The sequence below is a fragment of the Corylus avellana genome, chromosome 1 (assembly GCF_965113065.1).
Source record: "Corylus avellana chromosome 1, dhCorAvel1.hap1.2, whole genome shotgun sequence".
Taxonomy (NCBI): Eukaryota; Viridiplantae; Streptophyta; class Magnoliopsida; order Fagales; family Betulaceae; genus Corylus; species Corylus avellana.
Window position 1 is genome coordinate 11,986,810 of NC_142490.1, and position 24,294 is coordinate 12,011,103.

At 35.7% G+C, this 24,294-nt stretch overlaps 2 protein-coding genes across 4 annotated transcripts; one reads left to right on the forward strand and one right to left on the reverse strand.

The window, feature by feature from the left end:
- Positions 1–6,426: 6,426 nt before the first annotated feature.
- LOC132170337 (transducin family protein / WD-40 repeat family protein) lies at positions 6,427–15,790 on the forward strand. 3 transcript variants are annotated; one of them, XM_059581283.2, is made up of 10 exons: positions 6,427–6,544; positions 7,603–8,127; positions 8,479–8,598; positions 10,967–11,044; positions 11,951–12,124; positions 12,724–12,801; positions 12,985–13,160; positions 14,302–14,457; positions 14,689–14,749; positions 15,184–15,790. In XM_059581283.2, exons 2-10 carry the CDS (start codon positions 7,699–7,701, stop codon positions 15,367–15,369), a joined length of 1,458 nt encoding a protein of 485 aa, XP_059437266.2. In that variant the 5' UTR covers positions 6,427–6,544; positions 7,603–7,698; the 3' UTR covers positions 15,370–15,790. The 3 variants fall into 3 exon arrangements, with proteins under 3 accessions (XP_059437266.2, XP_059437264.2, XP_059437263.2); XM_059581281.2 differs by having other exon boundaries at positions 6,430–6,544; positions 7,547–8,127; positions 14,299–14,457; XM_059581280.2 differs by having other exon boundaries at positions 6,430–6,544; positions 14,299–14,457.
- Positions 15,791–20,270: 4,480 nt separating this feature from the next.
- Positions 20,271–22,456, reverse strand: LOC132170658 (uncharacterized). The gene has a single exon (XM_059581720.2). The coding sequence runs from the start codon at positions 21,659–21,661 to the stop codon at positions 20,459–20,461; it is 1,203 nt and encodes a 400-aa protein (XP_059437703.2). The 5' UTR covers positions 21,662–22,456; the 3' UTR covers positions 20,271–20,458.
- Between the last annotated feature and the right edge of the window lie 1,838 nt (positions 22,457–24,294).

Consider the following 24,294-nt stretch of genomic DNA (forward strand, 5'->3'; position numbering starts at 1 on the left):
ATGAACAGGTTTTTTTTTTTTTTTTTTTTTTGTTAATCCTCCCTGCTTCCGGATGTGCTATATATATATATATATATATACATAAATCTTAAGGGTCAATAAGTTTTTCATGTTTAGCCCATATTTTCTCACAATTAATCATTGAATTTATAGATTTATGTAGATCTCACATAAGTCAATGGTAAACCTCACAACTCCAATGGTTGATTAAACTACAACATACATACTATTATTTTAATAACAGCATATAAGCCGAATCCGTAAGAAAATATGAACCAAATATAGAGAATTTATTGACCCGTAGCATTAAGGGTTTCGATAGCATAATCCTCCGTATGCCCATAACTATGGATGTAAACGAGCCGAGCTTGAGCGAACTTCCCTTGATTGGACTCGACTTGTTTAGATTTTACTCGAGTTCGAACTCGAGCCGAGCTTAAGGACGAGCCAAAAAATCGAGCTCGAGCTCGAATTCGAGCTCATAATAAGTCAAGCCGAGCCGAGCCAATTCACGAGCTGGCTCTTATATTTAATTTAATTTATTAATTTTTATTATTATTATAAATTTAAACTTCAAGTATTCTTAAACGGCTCAAGAAGCCAGCTTGCATATGAGAATTTGCTTAGTTTGACTAGCGGACTATGGAGCCTAAGTCAAGACAGCAAGGCACTTAGTTTCGAAGAGAGAGAATATGCATATTTTTATAATAAAATGATGCTATTAAAATAAAATAAAAAAATCATCAATTTTTAATATTAATATGAGAAATTATGTGAATCACTACCAATTCGAGCCTTATACGAGCTGCTCACAAGCTTAGCCGAGCCGAGCTAGCTTCGTTTAATATTTAAACCATAATTTGTGTTCACGAAACACTTCATTTAATATTCGAGTCGAGCACGAACCGAGCCCGAGCTTACTCGCGAGCGGCTTGCTCTCTTAACAGCCCTACCCATATCGATGAGCAAAAACTCTCATTAAGGGATCGAAATCCAAAAATGCCAAGCACCTCGAATTAGGTTAGTTGATTGACGCTCGAATAAACAACTTGTAAGTTGCGTTCAACTCAATGGTGATTGAGAGTCTCCTTGAGTAAGGTGCCCCATATGGAAACATATATGACGGTGCCAAGGGACCTCCTACATCACATGACTCAATGGCTCACATGCTCTTCCAAGGGACCGTAACGATATCACGTGTCTGAGCCTTTCTAAAGTAATTTTTGTATCACTCTAAAAATAATATAACTTTTAAAATCATAATAATTCTATAAGTCATTCTTGCATCGAACAAGGTCATTAGTGATTTTAGATGTCATATCATTTTTTGAGTAACACAAGAGTAACTTCGAGCATTACTCGCATTTCCAACATCTTTGAAGGCAACTGCCTGACTATGGTTCAAAAATTTGCCTTCTAATTCTGTGAATTCCTTCAAGAATAAGCAGTTCCTTATGTAGTTTATCACAGGGTGAAAGTGGAGGAAGCTTGCAACTTTTCTCCTTACTTTCAAGCAAGGAAAGATGGAGACCCTCAAAGTAATCCCCGATAAATTTAATTAATTTAATATTTAAATTCTTTTAAAAAAATAATATTTAAATTGGTATGCTTCCCAATAGTATTTACTGAGTAAATAATAACACACAATAATTAATTAACGAAAATAATTAATTTGGAGAGCTACTAGCAGAATTTTCTAAATTAGTTAACTGAAAATACTACCCTAAACATCCATCAGAGTACAAGAAATAGGAGAATATAGAATATATACAATGATTTGAGCTACAATTTAAACCTCAATACATCTTTTAAATGAATATAACCCAAAACCTTACCACTAACATCAGCTAATCAATTACAAATATATCTCTAAAAAACAATAGAGAATGAAACTCAATCATCGCTTCAACAATACCTCAAACCTGTAGTACCTGCTAAAACTGTTAAACAAATAAATGTTCTACAGGTGGAAAATAAAACAACTGAGTAAGTCTGTGACTTAATAAATAAAGTATCTTGAAATTGAGCCCAAGTTGTGAGCCTAAATTTTAATTGACAAAAGTAGATAAAAGAAATAATGAGTTTAAAGAAACAATAAGGCATATTCTTAGCAACAACAGTTGTCATCATTCAAATCAGGAAACATACAATTGAGAACATTATTACTATGATATACGTAATAGTTGTAACTTTCCTCAGTATAGTCTATTCGAGCCCTTAACTCCATCTCAATCAGGTTTATATATCCTTGAAGACATATGATACAACATCAGTTAGGGGTGTACAAGTGATTACGGTTGGCAATTATCACCTCTAACCACAAAGGCAACCGTCTTAAGCATGCAGTTATTAAATTTTAGTAGTTGTACACCGCCATAGGCGGTTGTTGAAACTAAAAACCGCACCACATAACCACTTTTTATGTATGTACCTTTTATGCCTATTTTGGTATTTTGTACCTACCTTAAGCCTTTTTTTAAGGCCTGTTTTAAATGATTTTGGAATATTTATGGCATATTTTAAATAGTTTTTGGAATTGGACCTATTTTAAATGGATTTTGGACTATTTAGGACATATTTTAAATGATATTAACACCAAAACAAGGTCGTTTTGATATATATATATACCTTAAACTGCTAACAACACTGTCATAGGTGGTTAGCGGTTATTAGGCAGTTAATAATCACCCACTTATACACCTTTAACTTCAGGTATAACCTCGAGTGGCCCACACTATTTTTGATGTCATGCAGTCGAGACCACCATGCCCGCATGGCTGCGCTGGCAGGGGTGGAACTAGCAATTATAGTTTGGGGGGGGAGGGGGGTAAAAAAAAAAAAAATGGGGGGGCATATTCTAATTTTAAAAAGAAAATTCTAAGGAAATCTTTTAAAAATTTTGGGGAAACAAGGGTCTTGGGGGGCTGATGTAGTTTCGCCCTTGTTAGCCCTGGTCACTTATCGGGCTCCTTTGATCTAATTGCAATTTGCAAAACATAAGCACTGTTTGAGCAGTTTTCCGAATGATGATGTGGAATGGGTTATGTGAACGGCTTGATAACTGAAGGATTAACTGGGTATAAAAAACAAAGAGAAAGGATCAAAGCTGCCGGCGTTGTCCGGCCGGGGAAAGCTCTGATGCCTAAGCTAGTCACAGTGTTTAAGAGAAATATAACTTCGAGGATTATGGAAGGGACAAAGTGTATGCAAAATATTCAGTTATGAGGGAAAAAGAAGTTACCCAAATAATGAGAGGGGACCCCCCTTTTATAGGCATTGGATTGCACCTGTTCATCTAACACTATGGATTTACCGAGAGCCCACGTGTCAACAATATATTGAAGAATGACAGATAAAATATCATACAGATATGCCTAATATTCCGAGAGTAACCCTCGGTATTCCTGTCAAGACTCGGTTAACCGAGCCTGAGAACCGAGTGTGGAGAATATAATTTCAGATAAGCTTAAATCTACCGAACATAAGTTTGATGAACAATAAAAATAACCGATTTTAAACAATGGGCCGGTGGGCCATTTTGTCAGGCCCAACACAGCTAATCCATGACCCAACAAGCACTATCCATACCATATGCTAAAGTATGTATAATGGTAGCGTATGATACATGCAAGTACTGTCAATTAACATAATAAACATTGTTTCTCAAATAATGGTAAGCTCAATGCAATTGTAACAATAATTATAAATAATCATTGTAAACAAGAGTAATAAATAGTGACTTGCAATAAATAAGCTCACGACATAATTCATTGAAAATATGCTATAAAGGTTTTGCAATTTACATCATTATAGCATGCTTGAAATTATTATTATTTTTTTTTCACTTACCTTGATTACTTTGGCCGATTCTTAGATATTCTAACTTCTTGCCTTGCAACTCAACCTATAATTAGCCAAACATTATCCACAAACCCAAAAACACATTTGCAAACTTAAAATACACTTCGGAAACCTAATTCACGCATTCGGGATCTATTATATATGAGTGTTCATGGATTAATCCTAGTTGTTGGTTAGAATAGAGATCAATCATGCCTGCGCTGGTATCGATCCTAGTTTGTTCCATCTCATGTTTCAGGTCCTTCCGAGCTCCTAGCATGCAACCCAATCAAAACCAGACATCTTTAGGGGCTCTACAACTCCCATAAAACGTTTACGAATTTATTTAGGTGTCAAGGTTATACTCTTGTTACAAAATCATCAAGAGTTTTCCCTTTGATTACCTTAATGCTTTTCAACACATACACTTCATACCATTATTAGTTTTTGTGTGTGTTAGTGTATGAAACATTGTTTGAACATGTGTTTGAATGATAAAATCACAAACTTTCTCTGACACAATCGTAAATCCTTTTTTGAAAACAACAAACAAGAGAAACACATAAAATAACAATTTATTCATTTGAAAATCATCATCATATAAAATACACTTCTCTTCTAAAACGACTCACTCAACACAAAAACACAATTAATCCACACCATCAAATAACATGTTTAGGAAATGATCAATACAAAAAGAAAACAACGAGATTACAGAGTTTGTAGGTTTTACCTTGAGAAAAATGGTCGAAGGAGCGAGGTTCTACCTGTGGGATTGACAGAATTCATGTTTGGTAAAGCATTTTTCTCATTACTTTGAAAAGAAAAAGAAAAACCGCATTTCTTCACATTAACAAATAATTTTCTTCACTTATTTCTACTTTATAACACATCAATCAATTTCTTCCTCATTTCTCATCTCAAAACTTTTTACCAAACATATTAATCGCTTCTGGCCGGACTCTTATCTCCTTCCCTCTTCACTCTAACACTATTAATGGAGGCTGAAAGTTCCAAGAAACAAGTTTTCTATAGGGTTCTTAAGGTTAAAAAAGGATGAAGGTCAAGTTTTTTTGGAGTTTTGGGTGCTCAAAAATGAGTTCTTGTCGCACCAAAACTGATTCAACAACGAATCTACCATAATGCATCCCTTAAACACGTGTACATTTAATCTCTTTAAACAGTACTAAGTAAACTTCATGAAACTACAAAATATTACATACTTGACAAAATCTATAACCTACCTACACGATAACAAACTCATACGCTAAGCTATGAAAACACAACTTAAACAGTAACTAATCATCATGCCAACATGCTAAATACGAGAATGGAAACGAGATTAGAGCAAGATGTTACATCTCTTGGAGGTAAACTTCAAGAATTCTTCCTCTCTTTCCCTCTCTCTAGGGTTTACTTGACTGAAGGAGGATGAAAAATAAAAATGGATGGATTGGGTTGTCTTTACACTTATATAGCTTTGGCAATCAAGTACAAAATGTTGAGATGTCCAATTTTCGATTGCATGTAGGTGGCATACATTGATAGATCCCACATCAATCAATTTTTAGGGTAAGTCAGTCATCTATTGATCAATGGTCCACATCACAAAAAACGAAGGTTTAAAAATTGAGAAATGCTAGTGGTCACAATCATTAGATTTGTGAAGTGCACTATTGACTTATGTAAAATTTACATAAGTTTACAAATTCAATGATTGATTATAAGGGAATATGAGTAAAATACGGGAAACTTATTGATTCCTAACATTTCTCTTAAAAATTAAAATCTCAGTTTATTACACCTAGGCAATTTAGACCAATCCCAATATATATATATATATATTTAAAAAAAAAAACCAAACCATTTTGCAAGTGTCAAGGGTCCTATTTTGGCCTTTAACACAAATTGACACCTCCCCAACTATTTTTGAAAATTTAGATATTCATTAAGTTCATGGTGGGGGATGAGGATGATATTTATTTCTTTGCCTAATAACTATATTATTAATATTCTAAATTGTTTCGTCACACTCTCTAATAAAATAAAAATATTGTTAAACAAAAATGTTTTAAAGATTTTTAGTAATCCACATTTCACTTGTTGAAAATTTTCTTGTTCTCAATTGTAACAATAACAAATTTTTTTGATAAACTGAGTTGGAAGAAACTTATTAGACTGATCTGTGCACAAAATGAGCGTGATTTTCATATACTCACGGGCATTTGTACACACATTAATTTAATAGATCGGATTAAAAAAAGTTATTATAATCAATTTTTTTTTTAAAAAAATTTATTTATTAAACAATGGTATTTTTTCTCGAGTGTCTTTTTTGTTTTTTTTTTCTTTCTTAATTTAGTACACCTAATGCCAATTTTAACCCTTTTTTTTTTTTTAAAGATTCTTCCAAACGACGTCGTTATTTTCAACCCAACACCACGTGGTGGCCAGGCAAGGCGAGTGGGAACTGCGACAGCACAAGAGCCACGTAGACAACCGTCGGAACCGCATCACTCCAATCCAAAGTTGTCATCACTCAGACCACACTTTTGCTTACCAGAAATGAAAAGATAAAATCAAACGTAAAAATAAATAAATAAATAATAAATATCATCCATCCTTTTCGACATACCTTGTTCAAACGAGCCTCGAACTCGAGCACGAATTCTATCTCAGAGCCTTAAACCTCGCCGACCCAGAGGTCAGATTTCCATAATTATCACATTTCTTTCCTTGTCTGAAACTAAATCTTGCCTGTGTTTTTTTGGGTCTCTGGTTTAAGTTTGGTCCGTTGGACTTTTTTTTTTAAAAAAAAAATTTTAATTTTGGTTTTTCTGATTTATTTTCTGCGATCTGTTTGGTAAATAATTTGTCATGTATTGAGTTGATTATGCATAATTTGGGAGCTGTAAATGATTGGGTTTTTGTGCTTTGGGAATTGTGATGTTTTGAGTAAGTTGAGCAACAGAAATGGTTTCACCTGGCAGTGACTGAGCTGATTATGGTGGTGTCATATGCAGGAAAATGTAACTCTTTAAATTTTTGTTTTCTGTTGAGAAATGATCTGATTAAGTGGTAGGCTAAAGGGAGATAAGAAGATTGTGGGGGCCTTTTCTTTTTTGTTTTTTGTTTTTACTCTTTTCTTTTTACATGAATTAGAAGGTAGAACTGTATATAAAGATCGTTCTTGGTTTGGTGGAAAACGATTTCTTGGAAATTTCGCGAGGAAAAAGAGTTTCACATTTATAGGCTTATATCTTAGTTACGTTGACTTTCTATATGGTGGTTAGTAGGAGAAGAATATGAAAAATGACAATTAGTTTTCTGTGTAGATTGATATCTTTATCCAAAGTAAACGAGCTGAGGTGATAAGATTCAGTCAAGCTCAATAAGGAGCTATAGGATAAAATGGATTGAGAATTTTGAATTCAAAGCAGATAATGTTATAATTTTTGAAGAACTGTATTTATCAAAACAGAAGAAAGCTGGTAGAATTAAGTCATTTTTGTAATAGAACAGAATAAAATGTAAAGTCTGTAGACTATAAGGCCCTAGAATTTGAATGTTATCCAAATTAGGTGAATAAATTTTACTTTGATATATTAGGATTGCTTATTGTCTTGTTCTTTTCCTGCATTATGTGAAAAGTAGGGAATAGCTTAACTAATACAATCTGTATTCTTCTAATTTATCTTCTTTTTAGGTGGGCTGTGGTCTAAAGAGCTCAAACTTTTTTTTTTTTTTTTTTCCTTTCTACAGCAGGACTGACATATAACATATATGGGCGATATAAGCCTTCAACAGTATTCTATATGCATATGCACAACAAATTGTTGGCAGTGGTCTTGAATTAAAATGAATGGTACAGCCAGTGGGGCAGCAGCTGATGAAATGGGTTATGCAATGAGTAGACTGGAGATAGAATCAGACCTTTGTGATGGTGGGAAGAGCATCCATGAAGCCAATAACAATCAAGGATCCAACAAGCCATTGAATTATTTAGACAACGAGATTGCCCAGGTCACAAGGTTAAGATCAGAACCCCATGAACGGTTAAGCCAAGCCGTACCTGGTAGGCGGGAGTTACCTGTTTCCACAGTTAAGATGTTGGCTGGTCGAGAATGTAATTATTCAGGAAGAGGTAGATTCTCATCAGCAGATTGTTGTCATGTTCTAAGTAGATATCTGCCAGTAAATGGTCCTTGGCTTGTTGACCAAATGAATAGCCGAGCCTATGTCTCACAGTTTTCAGCTGATGGTTCTCTTTTTGTTGCTGGATTTCAGGTGAAATGTTTTACTTCCTGAACATAAAACTTAATTTGGAAAATAAAAAATTTGATGACTGCTTTTAGATAGAAATTCACCATGCTGCTGATAAAGCTGACTCCAAGTTGAAAATGCGAAGTTTTCATATTTTTTAAGTGAAATAAAAAGGGTTGTCTCAAATGAACCAGAATGGCATTACTAGCCATGGTTCAAGTTGTTTTCCTAGTTCCCAATTAGTACAAGATGTGAGCTCTGAAGGCTTTAATTTGTTCTTTCCTTCCTGCATGTCCTTAGTTATGAAACGAAGGACAATGATATTTATATATGCTACAATTCTTGATGACAATAACTTTTTAAAATCTAATGCAGGGAGGCCACATTAGAATATACAATGTGGATCAAGGGTGGAAAGTTCAGAAGAACATTCTTGCCAAAAGTTTGCGATGGACAGTTACTGATACATCTCTTTCTCCAGATCAGCGCTATCTTGTGAGTTCCTGTATTTTGTTATCTTAGTTGCTTGTGCATAGGATTCCCTTACCCTTATATTTTGAAACCTGTATTTTTATATATTTATACTTTCTAAACTAATCAAAGTATGATGCAAGGTGTCTGGTATCTGAGTGGGACTACCAACCCAGACCTGCACTTAACAAATATACATGCCTTTTGGGCGTCTTTACTTCTTTTCTGATATGCAGTATGTATAAAAGCCATTCTACTTAACATATGCACACTACTGAGATGAAGGTCCAGAGTGGATATATGAAAAAGGTATGATATTATATTATTATGGAGTAAAAGGTGAAAGGATGTCAATGGGGTGTGCACTGACCCCAGCGGTTGGTTTCCTGTGGTTTCTGATGTTCAAACCAACAGAGTTGGCCAGCAGAAACCATCCACTGAACCAAACTGATAGTTGCACAGCAACCAAACCGCATGGGCACCAATGGCAGTCATTGTATTGATGGTTGGTTGGTAGGTCGTCTATCACATGACATACAAATCAATCAAATTTTTAGCACATTTTCCACACAACTCATTCCACAAGTACTATCATCTCATACCTTCAATTAGGTTTTTGTTTTTTCAAATATCAGCAGTACTTCCAAATCAAATCTTTCTCGACTAGAGATAGAGAGAAATTCATAGATCTAAACATATCTTTTGGTGGAGAGAGGCAGAGATAAAGATGACGAACTTTAGTACATAACATCTGTCAGGGAAGGAGGATTACTAAGACCAAAACTTTACTGGAAAGAGATAGACTCCAAGAGGTCAAAGAAAGCCAATTGACTAAGGCTGAAGGACGAGAAATGAGAGTTGGAGAGAGGTAGAGGCAAAAGAGACAAAGAGGACACTAGGGTTGGCTAGAAAAAAATCATTGGGGATTTATATCACTGTTAATGGGGTCGATTTTTGTTTGGTCATTGACCCAAAAAAATGACAATCGACCTAACAATGGTCAGTACCCAATGCAGTGACTGAACTGTCTGACTGGATCATCAAAAGCTAGTTGGCTTTGGTCACTCTTGGGTTGGTTGGTTTATGTGACACGATGTTCATCCCTAGTCCCCACAATAAACGAATTTTGGGTAGAAACTAGATGAAATCCATGAAACATATCCAATTTACTTCTATTGGTGATTTTGAGAATGCTAAGGCAATATTTATTAAAGTTTTTCTCTTCTGTCTTTTATCTTTTGTTCTCAAAACAAATACATTAACAAGCAACTCAAAACTTAAGACACTCCTCAAAATAGAATACACTTTTTATAAATCTGTATTCTTCCCTTATTGTAGGAATATTTTGACAAAATAAGTGCTTAACTTTTGTAGAAATAAGAGCTAACTTATTATTAAATTTTATTATTATTTTTTTAAAAAAATCAGGGTAGCTAGGAGTGTCCACCGCAATTGACCTTTTTTTCTCTTAATTTTTTTTTTTATAAAAAAAAATACTTTTATAAGTACGGCTCTACATCTACGTGGGGTTTTCAAAATAAGCAGGTTTACTCTATAGAAAATATTTTCTCAAATGTGGACCCCAGCAAAAAAAAATTTATGTCACGTCAGAGCACTTTTTCAAACCAAAAACACTCCCAAAACACATTAACAAAGATGCCCTAAATGATTACCAAATAACCAATGAAATAAAAATGGTTGTTGTGATCAAAGAAGATGAATTGTTGCTATAGAGGCATTATGGTTGAATGAATATTGTACTAAAAAAAAAAAGTAATTGTGGATTTCATGTGGCACAGAAACATTTTGGTATTGAGTTTTTTGTCTCAATGCCAACTTAGTAGTTACTTGGTGAGAGTGGATAATTTTATACACAGAAGGATGGTCCTGCATGGGCCACTTAACAAAGATAGAACTAGAATGACCTCTTATCTTTGTGGTAGCTTCTGGAAAACTTTGAGCTTGGAGCAAAGGTAAGGAAAGATCCAAGGGATGCACGTACTTGCGTGTTTGATATAACCTTTGTTAAGGTTTGTACAGTGAGAGATCTAAGAAGCTGGAGAACTTGCTTAAATCTTTTAAATGTCACATATGGTTTTATGAGATTTTTAAAGGTGGCCTAACCCAGACTACCTAGTTGTCCCCTTGCACACGTATACATTTTATTAAGATGGAAATTGTCTATCAAACGCATCATGACAAATATATTCTAATTGAATGGGACTACCTACTGCCCAGCTGGTCTGATCTGGCAGGGATGGTTGCACGACTGTTAGACAGCTTCCAATTTAGCTAGGCTAAAGTTTAGTTGAACTGGAATGCAATGTTTTGTTATTTTTAACTTAATGTGCATTATGTTATTGGTTAATTAATTTGTATTCTGCTATCGCAGGTTTATGCCAGCATGTCCCCTATTGTCCATATTGTAAATGTTAGGTCCGCTGAAATAGAGTCTCTGGCAAATATTACGGTATGAAGTTATTCGTGTTTCAATTTTAATAGATTTTGCAATTTAATTAAGCTGTTGCATGTTACACAATTGAATATAAGTATATTATGCCTACCTGTCGATTATATCATTGGGAAATTTTCTTAGGCCAATCCAGTTCTCTTATATTATCTTTCCATTAAACTCTTTTGTACGCTTCCATTATCATCTTTCCCTATAGCTTGGAATTTTTGTAATTGAGACCAAAGAATGAAAAATAAATCTAAGCTATTTAGAATCTTGCAGTGAGCCACTAAGAAATTTGTAAGATTAAAGATTCTTAAACAATTTAAATGTGCAGACAGGATATATTGGCAATTTGATTGTGGATGAAATGCATTTGGTTCATGGAGGCATGCACTATCTGACATAATCAATACGGAAATCTACTAGGCTGTATAACCAACTGTTTTGGACAGTTGCTTGCATGTGCATGCCCTATGCAAAATGTCACTATGGATATCTACTATGTATAAAACAATGCTTTAGATGATTGCATGCATTTGTTTGAACATGCACGCACTGTATGACAGTTTCACTTTGGGAATCTCCTGGGCCATGAAACATATTATTTGAATGATTATATCTTGAAATTTCTTCTGTCTGACCATTTATCATTATATTTACATTGAACAAGGAGATGATAAGAAGGATTATATGTTGTTTTCTAGGGTCCTCACCATGGCTTGAAATTTTCCCCTAAAAAGAAAAAAGGATAAAGTTATGCATTAGCAACCTATTGTGCCAAACGTTGGTGACCCTTTCTGTTCATCATTATGCCCTTCTTGACAGGAAAGATGTTATGTATTTGGTATTTCTTTTCAGTACAGGATTCCCCCTCTCCCCCCCATGCATGTTGCTTAACATTTGGAAGCCCATGTTGTGCAGGAGATCCATGAAGGTTTGGATTTTTCTTCTGATGATGACGGAGGATCTTTTGGAATATTCTCTGTGAAATTCTCAACAGATGGACGAGAAGTCGTAGCTGGAAGTAATGATGATTCTATATATGTTTATGATCTTGAAGCAAATAAGCTTTCCCTCCGGATTCCAGCACACACGGTATCATTATCTTTTATATAAATACTTCCACTATGTTTTTCTTGATTTGATTAGCCTAGTTATCTGGTTGATTATTGATTTTTTTTAATCAGCGTCCTCTTGCATAACAGTATAAAGATTATACTCCTTCATAGCCAATTAACTTCATTGACATTGTTTTGATCATCTCTCTTTCTCTCTCTCCAAATTCAAATAGCACTTACCATTTGTTCCTGTATCTAAACTTCATCTGCATGAACTATTGTTATGTTTTACTTGAGTTAGTTAAGAGGTGGTACAGCCTTAAGCCTCACTTCAAGTAACTGTTCTTGCCGTATAATGTATCTATTGTGTTATCCTCAAAGTACTGTTGCTCTTACCAAGTTTTTTACGGCAGAGCATAAGATAATTTGAATAGTTTTAAGAAAGAGTATACCGGGAATTCCACAGAGAGAGTGGAGTATGTGACCTGTTAATGGACCCATAATCCTTGTGTTTTATTTGTTTTTATTTATTTTTCCTTTATGGAAGGACACTTTTATGTAAAAATGATGTCTTCTATTGAATGGGACTATAGATCTTTTAAGTGGCTGAAGTTTGAGGTGTATTTCATGTTGCAGTCTGATGTGAACACTGTATGTTTTGCTGATGAAACTGGCAATCTCATTTATTCTGGGAGTGATGATACTTTCTGTAAGGTAAATCTTACACTCACATATGGTATTGATATTTGGGATCAATAACACTTTTCCACCCTAATCTATGGGATCAGTTACAATTTTCCCCTAAACTACAAAATTCTACCATTGACCCACCAATTTGGCAGCCTGTGGCAAGTAGGTGCTCCCTTATAATGTAGTGTACACAAATCCTGTATGTAGGTGTGGGACAGACGTTGTCTTGCTGCTAAAGATAAGTCCGTAGGGGTCTTGATGGGACACCTTGAAGGCATTACATTTATTGACAGCCGTGGAGATGGTCGTTATTTCATTTCAAATGGCAAAGATCAGACCATAAAACTTTGGGATATCCGGAGAATGTCCCCCAATACTACTTGGTATGATCACTTTTTGACTTCACATGATGCCCTTGAAATTTGTCTTGTACTTATGAAGTTGTAATCTTGATCATATTATTGCTATCTCAGATTTTTTTCTCTTTCTTGATAGTAATGCAGAAATTATTGGTTATCCAAAAAAAAAAAATGATGCTGAAGTTGTTTATGTGAATGGAGATCTTTGGCTTCTTGTGAGACAGGAAGGCTCTTCATGAGTATTAGCGATAAAATAAGTCTATGAAATTCTTTCAGAAATCATTTCATAAGTGTTTTTGCCAGAAACTTTGTATATTAATATATATTTATTGGTTGGTTATATCTTGTCTGCTGGAGTCATTTGTATTATTTCTCCTCCTTTACAATAATATGTTATTTCTTGAGCCATGTTAATTAGATTATTTTGAAACAGTCTGTTGCCCTTGAGAGTTGAGTACTTATTGTACTCACGTATGGAGCTAAAAGCAATTGAATATAACATCAAGGCAAACTAATTAGGTGCATGATATATATTATATAATTTGAGGAGTTTATAGGAAAAGAGATGCATGAATGGGATAGAAAAGAGGCACTGATTCTATTAACTTGGCTTTGGAAGTCTCATGGAAGAAAAGGCTCAGAGTCATCCTCTATTATGAATTTAGTGCACAGCATAAAACCATCACCAAAGATAAGATCATAAATTCAGATATATTTTGATTCCTGAGATATGGTCCTTTTCATGCGCTCATTCCAGTGGACTAGTAGTGTCTGAAATGTGAGAGATTGATATCTTGTTCGTGGGATATACTATACCACTGACAGTCTTGAGAGAAAATTGTTTGCTCCTTATTCCAAAATATGTTAAAATCTAATACATTATATATGTAATGGAAGCAAGTTTATAGAACTTTCATTTGTTTACTAATACCACTGAACAGCGAACTTTATTAGTAATCACTTCTTGATTTGAAGTCCACATGATCATGGAGAGGTTGAGTTATAGATCAATTCTACCAGTCTGTTTGCGTCGAACTAAGGATTCACATTTGCATTTATGATTTAACTAAGGATTCTTGTAATGTCTAAACATATATTTCATATTGATTGCCACTTTGCCAGTGTGCTAACAATATGATTAATCTTTCTTCCTTCATTTCAGCAGTCCAAGCTTTGGGAGTTATGAATGGGACTACAGATGGATGGACTATCCACCACAGGCAAGAGATATGAAACACCCATCTGATCGATCAGTGGCTACATATAGAGGTCATTCCGTCTTGCGAACTCTTATCCGCTGCTACTTCTCTCCTGCATACAGGTAAAATCCTCAACCGTAGTTCCTCTAACACACCTGTTTTTTTAATGCTACTCGGGCCTGTTCAACCTGAATCTATGGGCTTGCCAATTTACCTAGACCTGATTGACACTTCCCAAGGGACCCGAATTTGAATTAGTATACAGCATAGTTTTTAAAACCTTGGTTTTATTTGCAAGAATTCTTTTAATACTTTTTCTTTGAACTTACGAATCAATTTCTTGAAATTTGCAGTACTGGTCAAAAGTACATCTACACTGGATCGCACAATTCGTGCGTTTATATTTATGATTTGGTACGTAACTCACAACTGTTTTTCCATTATCTTTATCTTTTATTTTCTGTTGAATAATTCCAAGACAGTCGGTGATCATTCTGGGAGGACAATGTTGCAAATCCTCTTGAGTCTTGACACCAGTTGGTGGGACTTATGGGGAGCATTGGTTTCTAGATGTAGTATTTGGATAAATAAAAACTTTATGTTGGCTTTTCTAATGTCATCTAGAAGCAACAATAATCATTGAATAGATACTATGGTTGCATGATGTTTTTGACCACCAAATTAAAGATGAAACTAGAAGGTAGCTTGGCAATCTTACATAACTCGCTGAAAAACTGGAACCCTAGTGATTGTGTCCATGTTTGAAGTTATACCATGCACAATTAAAGTCATTGTTATTATTCTCAGTTAGTTCTTTCTGCTGTTGCTGACTTTGTAACTATTTATAGGTGAGTGGAGCCCAAGTTGCAACACTCAAGCATCATAAATCACCTGTAAGAGACTGTAGTTGGCACCCTAACTACCCCATGCTTGTGAGCTCCTCATGGGATGGGGATATTGTCAAGTGGGAGTTTCCTGGGGGCGGTGAGCCGCCCTCCTCGAGCAATAAGAGAGTTCGGAGGAGACATTTTTAATGAAGACCACTTGTTTTGTGGGGCAAGTTATTATGATGAGTAATGTTACTCTTCACGTTTAGATTTTGCACCAGTTTTATACTAGTTAAAGTAGTGTGTTTTAACTGACTTTTCATGCTAGCCTCTTAAAGAAAACAAAAGTGTTAGCCACTTAAAACACACTTCATCGGCCCGTGTGAAGCTGGTGTAAAAAGTAGCATTACTCTATTATGATATAATTTGGTAAATACATGTTTGTATAGCGGTTCGACCTATTTTTCATTATCAAATAAGGTTCAAGCAATGAGATATATGAACTATAAATTCTCATATTCACCATTGTCAGTTGTACATAAATATGATTTCTAGTGAAGATTCTGATCTTCATTCATTGTAAATTCATGAAGGATCGATCAACATATGGGTTATTTCAAATACCTCAGCTAAGTGTGTCAATGTTTTCATTATTTTCACTCTCTTAACAAGTTGTTAGCTGCAACATACGTAGCCCTTTGTTCTAAAAGAAAAGAAACGTGGGGATGGTATGATAGACCATTTTTTTTAACAGTCTTGACGGCATACGTTTATATTTGTGACTGATGTGGCAAGATCATGGCCATCCAATTGAATCTAATCTCAATGATATGGACAAGACTCCACACAAGATTGAATTAGATTTCCAAAAGAGCCAAATTTACTGGGATGATGAGGATCCTGGAGAATTCTCCATTCGAATATTGTGAAATTTGGGTAGGAAATGAGATGGGTGTGGAGCTCGAGTGCTCCGAATAGCTTGGGGTGCATAACCTACCTGTCCAGGGCACCCAAGCTTCGCATCATCTGTCAAGATTGAATAATCTCCAAAATAGCCAAATTTGCCCAAATGATGAGGATTACCTATAATTCTTCATTCGAATATCATAAAATTTGAGTAGGGAATTAGAGTGGTGTGGAGCTCAAGTGCTCCGAATAGCTTGGTGTGTGAAACCTATCTTTTTAGGGCACCCAAGGACTAACAAAATTAGACCCTTTTTTTTTTTTTTTACCAAGTCTAGTATGAATGTATGAGTGACCTAGTAATTAAGCAATTATTAAAGTTAAAGGCTTTGGCATGCCTAACTTGTGGCTGAGTGTACATCCTAATGACAACCCAAGTACTTTCCAGTAAATCATATATGATCAAAATTAGAAAATAAAAAAGTATTCTGTCGCATGCACCTTTCATTCCTTATGAAATAATCCTCATCATACATACCCCCCCCCCCCCCCCCCCCCCCCCCCCCCTTCTCATTATAACATTATATAAAAAATTTTGAAAATGAATTATACTCCACTGGAGACTGGAGTAATGTGTTGTGAGAGGGTTAGCTTGAGTAATGTATAAACATAATTCACTTTTATTAATTGAACCAACAAAAACTTCTTTTTCTAGTGTAATTCACTTTTAATGAACAACCGGAAACTTTGTTTTTAATTTTGTATAGCATGACTTATTTATCACGAGACCTAAAATCGAATATGTAATTGTCAAAATTAGAAACTTATAATATCTTTATTTAAAATAATGCTACTTTCACATTTACACCCATGCTTAGAGGTTTATTTATTATTTATTATTTATTTTTTAACATATTCACAAGGGGAGGGAAAAGAGAAAAAGAGATTCGAATTAGTGACCTTCGCTTTATGAGACATGATTTTCAACTGATTGAACTACCCCTTGGAGACGTAAGAAGCTTGTTTTAAGTATAAGCCAAGACAAATTTTTTTAAATGATTAGCAAGAGATTAATCATTTGTGATTGTTAATATTGTAAGAGGGTCCCTATCATGATAGAAGCCGTGGGGGTGGGGGAGAAGCATGATGACGAGGGAACATGAACAATGAGGACCCTACTTAGATTATGGTCAAATATTTCAGAGAAAGCAATAGAAAGAAATTATGACATAATCAATGAGGATTTTCTATGGGGAAATAAAGGGATGGAGTTGTTACAGAGTAGAGGCTATAAGAATAATGAGGGAACATAAAAGACCAAGGGCCCCCACTTTTTGAAGAGAAGCTTCAACCTTATATATAACAATCACTCAGTGCCCTACTTTTTGTTGATTATTACTTCATTAACTTAACCCATATTGCCTTTCTGCACAAGCTAACTGTGTCTGTCATTTTTAGTACTTAATTTCCAACCAATCATGTCTTCTTTTCTTTTAGATGATAGTGTTAGCAAATGTGTTATGAGTTGGGACGACGGGCCCACACGGTCCACAAAACTTACAAATCAACGCTTGAAATTGGTTCGTTGGCCCGGTCTTGTTGTGCTCACATAGCAGGAGATCCACTCTTTTACTAGTAAAGTCCACTACATACTATACACTCTTGATTTATGAGATGATGGACGCTTAAGCTTAGGCCATTACGGACGGCACTCATACGCAAAGGCGGAAACGTGACAGTAAAGCCAATTACATCAAAATCAATATAAAAAGTAAGTCCAAACAAGGTATCTAGAATTTTTTAAACCCTAAACTTAAGACTCGTACCCGGACCAAAGCATTCATATTTTTAATCTCAAACACTATTGACTTAAGTATCAAAATTATTTTCTATCGACACTTCTGAACAACCTCGATTGCTAACTTTCTTTTAAAAAAACTGTTGTGACAATTAACAACAAACATGAAAGAGACAAAGGAAAAGGAAAGGCTTTGCTAAACAAAGCCCGACCCAAAGGGCAAAAAGCATGAAATATAAAAAATAAATAAAAAATAAAAAAAAGTAAAAGAAATTAGGTGTTGACCATTGGTTCCAAAAGAGGTCATCATTGGCCTCATGGGGAATGTGTTTTTACACCCATGTGGCACGTGCTAAGTTGTACACCCCAACGACTCAACATACCCAAATGAGTTTTAAAAAAACAAACACAAAAGGCTTCTAGATTGACCTTTTGTGCTAACTGCTTCCTAGTAATTTTGCTCTCTTCTCTATGTCCCGATGCCCAAACTTCACCAATCACTATCTAACCCCACCTAATCTCACATCCATGCCTTGTTATTAAAAAAAAAAATGACATAAATTTCTCACCCCAATTGAGTCCATTATTGATAACAAACACATAATTTTATAATAACAAGTGCTTCTTATGACCCGATTGAAAGAATTCTTACGACCCAGTTCGTAGATCCATCCAAAAATATCATCATCATTCATGGATCTCTTCGGGGATTGAGTTAATTTTGAGCAAATATCATCAATCTTCTATAAATGGTGATGAAGGAAGGTTAGTTTTACACTCAGCTAGCTGGCCCCCAATGATGATAATGCATTCACAGAAGCCCGTGCATACAAAAAAGCCGAAAAAGCACAAAGTTTTTCCCCACTACCTTCTTTCTTGTTGCAAAAGCAAATGAAATACAACAACTACAAAACAAAGTATTTTGATCCATTGATCGACACACAATGATTTCAGCTACTGTCGGAGCCCATGTATGAGAATATGAGATAACACTCATTGTCCGTTTTGGGTCTGGTCCACACTATTTTAATATTGAGTTACCTTCATATCATTTAAGAATAGCATATTCCATATAAACATATCATATTTTCCACACCCAGATATCATATGTAATGACCCAGAAAAAAGTGTTAGCCGCATCTGCGCTACCATCTCAAAAAGATTAGTCAATTTGGAGTTTCCTTATAATTCATTATAAAGCTCTGTTCTATCTAGTAACTAGACAATGTGAGACTTAGCACTCATGACTATTTTTATAAACTACCTACCTTATGTGGACTACTTCTCATCTTCCCAATATGAGACTAGGGCGTTACAAAGTTAGAGATAACAACTATTCAATATGAAAAAAATTTAAAATTTTTTTTTTCTCAATATTAATCCATCTAATATGTCTTCTAGCATAGTCGATTATAAATAAAATGTTTCTATACAAGCAATTATTACGAGTATTGTTGATAATATTCCATAAGCAATGTAAGCATTTAAAAATAATATTTTCTTTTATATACTTTGGTATTTTAATTGGAGTATTAGTTTATATTTACATAACTTCTTCAATCATAGTTAAAAAAATAAAAATTAAAAAAAAATTAAAAAAAAAATCTTCAATTATGTTTTTGTCTATTTGATAATTTTTGAATGTATATGTCATAGACAAATGTCTTCTTCTTTTTTTTTTCTTTTTTTTTTGTCCTTATGAAAATTTAGATCATTACCTCTAATTAAACTTTTTTTTTTAAGTGAACTATCATTCTATTAAAAACACAACAATTAATCTTGCTCCGAAAGTATAATACTTTAAATAAAGATGTGACTCTTTTTTAAGCACACTTTGTTAAAAGAGACTTATGGATCGCTGCTTGTTGCTTCGCTCGCCTGAGTCGCCTCCTTCCGAATGTGAACTATTTTCCATTACTGAAGACTATTCAGTCTATCAATAGATCTCTTAATTTTGTATCGATATTCTTCCACTAAGCCGGATCATAAATATTTGTAAAAATAAAATTTGATATTGCTCACTTCCTCTTTTTCTTTTTCTTCATTAGAAATACTTGTATTACATTACACACCTAAATATCATTAAAAATCTGATGATTAATATTTTTTCATTTTATTATTTCAATATTGCCTTCTATTAAAAAATGTGGCTGTCCAATTATTAATTCTTTAGTTGAATTGATGCAATGTTTTATTTATTATCAACAACAAATTTATCACGAGCTCCCTTTTTTACATTGAATTAATTTTTCTCTTTTCTAATTAAGATGAAAAATAATAGAACTTAACTGACAAAAGATGAAACTAATAAAGCAAATCACAATAAATAATAATAAAAAAAAAAACATAAATCAAAAAAGAGGGGAAAAAAGGACTATATAATAATAATAATAATAATAAAGTCCCTTAAATAGCTTACACTTTTTTTGTTTGAGCAAAACATTTCTAGGTATCCACAAATCTCCTTATTCCGAATTTCAGGCACCATATAACAAAAATAATAAATGAATTAACCCGACAAAAATAGACCAATGTGTTTCTGAGCTTCCCATTCTGCCCCCAGAAGGCAGAAAGAAAAGCATCGAATTTCCAGCTCTACCCCTTCCACTCGTTACACTGCGCTGTAGGTCTTGTCTTCTGCTTCCCAGCCTTCAACGGACAGGGTGCCTCAACGGGCGGGACCATACAATTATACTGTAGACACAGCGAACTGCTCACTGGAATATCAGCCGTTGGATTGATCTGGATCCCCGTCAGATAATTGTGCTGCAAATACAGTATCTGTATGCTAGCAGCCAGTAACCGGTCCACGAAGCTTGCCGGTACCTGACCCGTGAACCGGTTGTTATTCAGGTATAGATTCTGTACGGTCGAGAGCATTGGAGAGATCTGTCCCGACAGCCGGTTGTAGCTGAGATCAACGGTCTGAATGCTCACCTGGTCAACTGGTTGGACCGGACCCGAAAAGACGTTGCGCTGTAATTGGAGGCTGGTGATTGGGAACGTGAATACCCGACCCGGGATGGTACCCGAGAATTGGTTCATGCTCAGGTCCAGGTAGTTCAGCCGGTTGAGCCTGGTCAAGAGCCGGTCCAGGGGTCCACTGAGCCGGTTCCAGGAGAGCGAGAGGTACTGGAGAGAGGGAGGCAGAGAGTCCTGTCCGAGCGAACCGGAGAGAGCATTGTGCTTGAGGTCGAGTCGGGTCAGGCTCTGGGAGTGAAACGGAGGTACCGAACCGGAGAGGCGGTTGTGGCAGAGGATGACATTGGATAACTCCGGTAGTGTACTGATGGACCGGGGGATTCCTCCCGCGAACAGGTTGTAGCTGAGGTCGAGGGTCCGGAGGCTCCGGAGACCGCCGAGATTCGACGGAATATTGCCGGAGATGAAGTTCCCGCTGATGGCGAGGAACCTGAGGCTCTTCAGCTGCGAAACCGACTGTGGCAGAGCGCCGTAGATTCGACCCGGAACGACCGTGAGCTCCGCTAGAGCAGAGAGCTTCCCGATCGCAGGGTCGATCCGACCCGTCAAACCCGGAGACCCGGCCCTCTGATCACCCAGATTGAGCGCAATAACCTTATCGGAGCCACAGTAAACCCCGGCGAAATTACATGGGTCAGACGTGAAGTCCCAGGAAGCGAAGAAGTTGGAGCCGGGCAAGTCGTCGAGAGCTTTCCTGATGGATTGCAGAGCCAGAAAATCAACCGGGTTCAGAATCGCCAACACCCACAAATGACCGCATTGCAACAGACACAAAGCAAGCACAAAGCAAAGCCCCAGAGCCCTTATCTTTGCCATAGAAGAAGCGGCTACTGAGTACTGAGTCACTGAATGCGAGTGGGAAATGGGTTTTTATAGGCGAGAGTGATGGTGGAATAGAAATGCTTTTCCGTGAGATGATCAGACCGGTTTCTCGTGGGAAACGGCGTGAAAGCTTTTATTGTTGACGGAACTACAACTACAACAAGCATCAAAAAAAGGGAAGCTTTTTGTGCGTGAGAGAAAAGGAAATGGTTGGCTTGGAAAGCAAGCTAGCATTGAATCTTGAAGAATGAAGAAGTTTCTTCTGCTACTCTCAAAGGCTTTGCCTTTTCATTATTTTGGCTTCTCAGAGAAGACGCAATGACTGCTACTGATATTTTGTTTCCGTGTGTGATTTACTGAGACAAACATTATTTTATTCGCTCGTTTATTAATTTCTTTTATTTCTAATCTGGAGTATTTGTTTCTTTATTGGGAAGAGAGTCGTGCGCAAACGGTTGTCCGAGCCTACGTGGACAGGGGCCGAGCGTGAGGTTCGGGTGACAGGTCGGACGGGGATCACGTGACTACGAGGTTGAGCCATCTGTAACGGGTGAGGGTGATACTTCTGCGGCAAGCAATAATATCTCACCGGCTTCCTGGGGTTGACACGTGAGCAGTCAACGTGGAGGAAGCTGTGTTCGTGGATGCTACTACTGGTTGTCGTTTGGTGGGGGTGAGCTTCTACGCTTTTGGCTCAAACCTCACAAGGTATCTGCAATTTTTGTTAGTACGACAACAAAGTAGACGGTGCCCATGTAGTTTTCTGTTGAATTTAAGTCTCTTAAACAATGTTGGGTCTTCAATTTGGTTTATATAATTGAAATGTTTTTTTTTTAGGTTAATCCACAGCTAGAGGTTGGTTTTTCAATGTTAACGGCAAGATTATCAGCAACTAATGCCTAATGGCCATTTTTACCTCTAAAGAGCCTAAACAAAACCCAAAAAAATAAAATAAAAAAGGAAATTGAACCCACAAACGTAAAACTCGCACTTAAAAACCAATTTACAATGAGAAAACGTCTAAAAATATATATATACATATGATTAAAATTTGACAAGGCAGCCAAAATTTGCATATTATCATGCACATTGGAGATTTGGGTTGTGGCCAAATCTAATCCGCAACCATTATTGTCTATATATTTTCTAAGAATGGATGGAATAAGGTAAGAACAAATATTTCCCACCACAAATCGGCCTTCACCCAATCTATTTATGTCTTCCTCTTATGAAAGATGTGGTTTACCAATATCAGTGCATTTTATTTAAAGAAGCTTCCTCCTTTAACACATTTAAGTCTCTTGGAAAGGGAATACGGCTAGATTGGTCCACAGCTTGCCCACCCTATAATGCTGAAGCATCAATAATGGGAGTAGAAAGAAAGACTTGGTAAAAGATCAGCAATTTGGGATTTTTTATTTATTTATTTATTTTAAGTACATTCCATTGCAAAAAAGAGGAGAACAACTAAACAAAATATCAAAACGGGTGGGCTCTCAACAATAAACTCGAAACAAAATAAACAGTACCGAAATTGTAAATAGAAAATAGGCAATGAGTCCAATAATGATCCCAATGAATCATAAAGGACTCGGACCTCTATATCTTGAGCAAAAGCTAACAAATGGGCCGCATAAAGCGACTAAATTACCAAAACAAAGGATACTAGATGCATATCCTTCACGAGACCCTTCAATCCTGAACAAACCCCAAGAAGGAACATGAATAGATGCACGAGTCAGCACGACCCTTGCAATACCCTTCAACCCTACTGGTACTATTGTTAGGTAACACCAATAACCACTAAGAGGAGAGAATGTTTTAAGTTATTTGTTAATATTTTTTACTCTAAAATAGAAAACAAAAGATAAAAATAAAAAATAAAACAAAAAATATTTGTTAGCATTATGTGGGAATATGGCACAGCCCTTTCGTGGACCCAATGAAAGGAAATAGGCAGTGGAATACAATAAAGTTATACTCTACTGCTTGCCTAGTCCATATCAAATTAACAACCTGATAAAAAGTTAATTTATACTGTACATCCTCCTGATAATCTCTGCTCTTCTTCACCCTTTTTCTTGCTCTCAAATTTCTGAAGTTTGAAAGAGTCAAAAGATACCGCTGAAAACCCTACAGTAATCTTTTCTTCTAGTACACGTTAGGTCTCAAAATGTCAACAAATATGGTAAGAAAGTAGAACTTGAAACATAAGATTGTGGGATGAAAGAAAAATGCAAAGGAAAAAGGAAAAAGGAAAAAGAAAAGAGAGTTTGTGGGATCAAATTCAATGGTTTCTAACCTCCAAATGAGCCTCATCAAAGATGTGGTTGATCAAGTGTACAACATTTCTAGACAAGATAGGCTAGACGGTGACCCATTAATTATTATGAGTTAATAGCTACACATGGAAGTATAGAACTATTTCCTAGCTATATTAAGTATCAATCATCAATATAAAGCAATTTTATAAGGCCCATTTCAACTCTTCATTTTGTTACTCTTATATCTCTTTAAAGACAATTTTTTACATGACCCGCAAACTCTACACGAACCCAACACAAAATTAACAGATTAAGGTTGAGGAGTATAACCCATTTAATTTAATTAAATTGATCTTATACTCA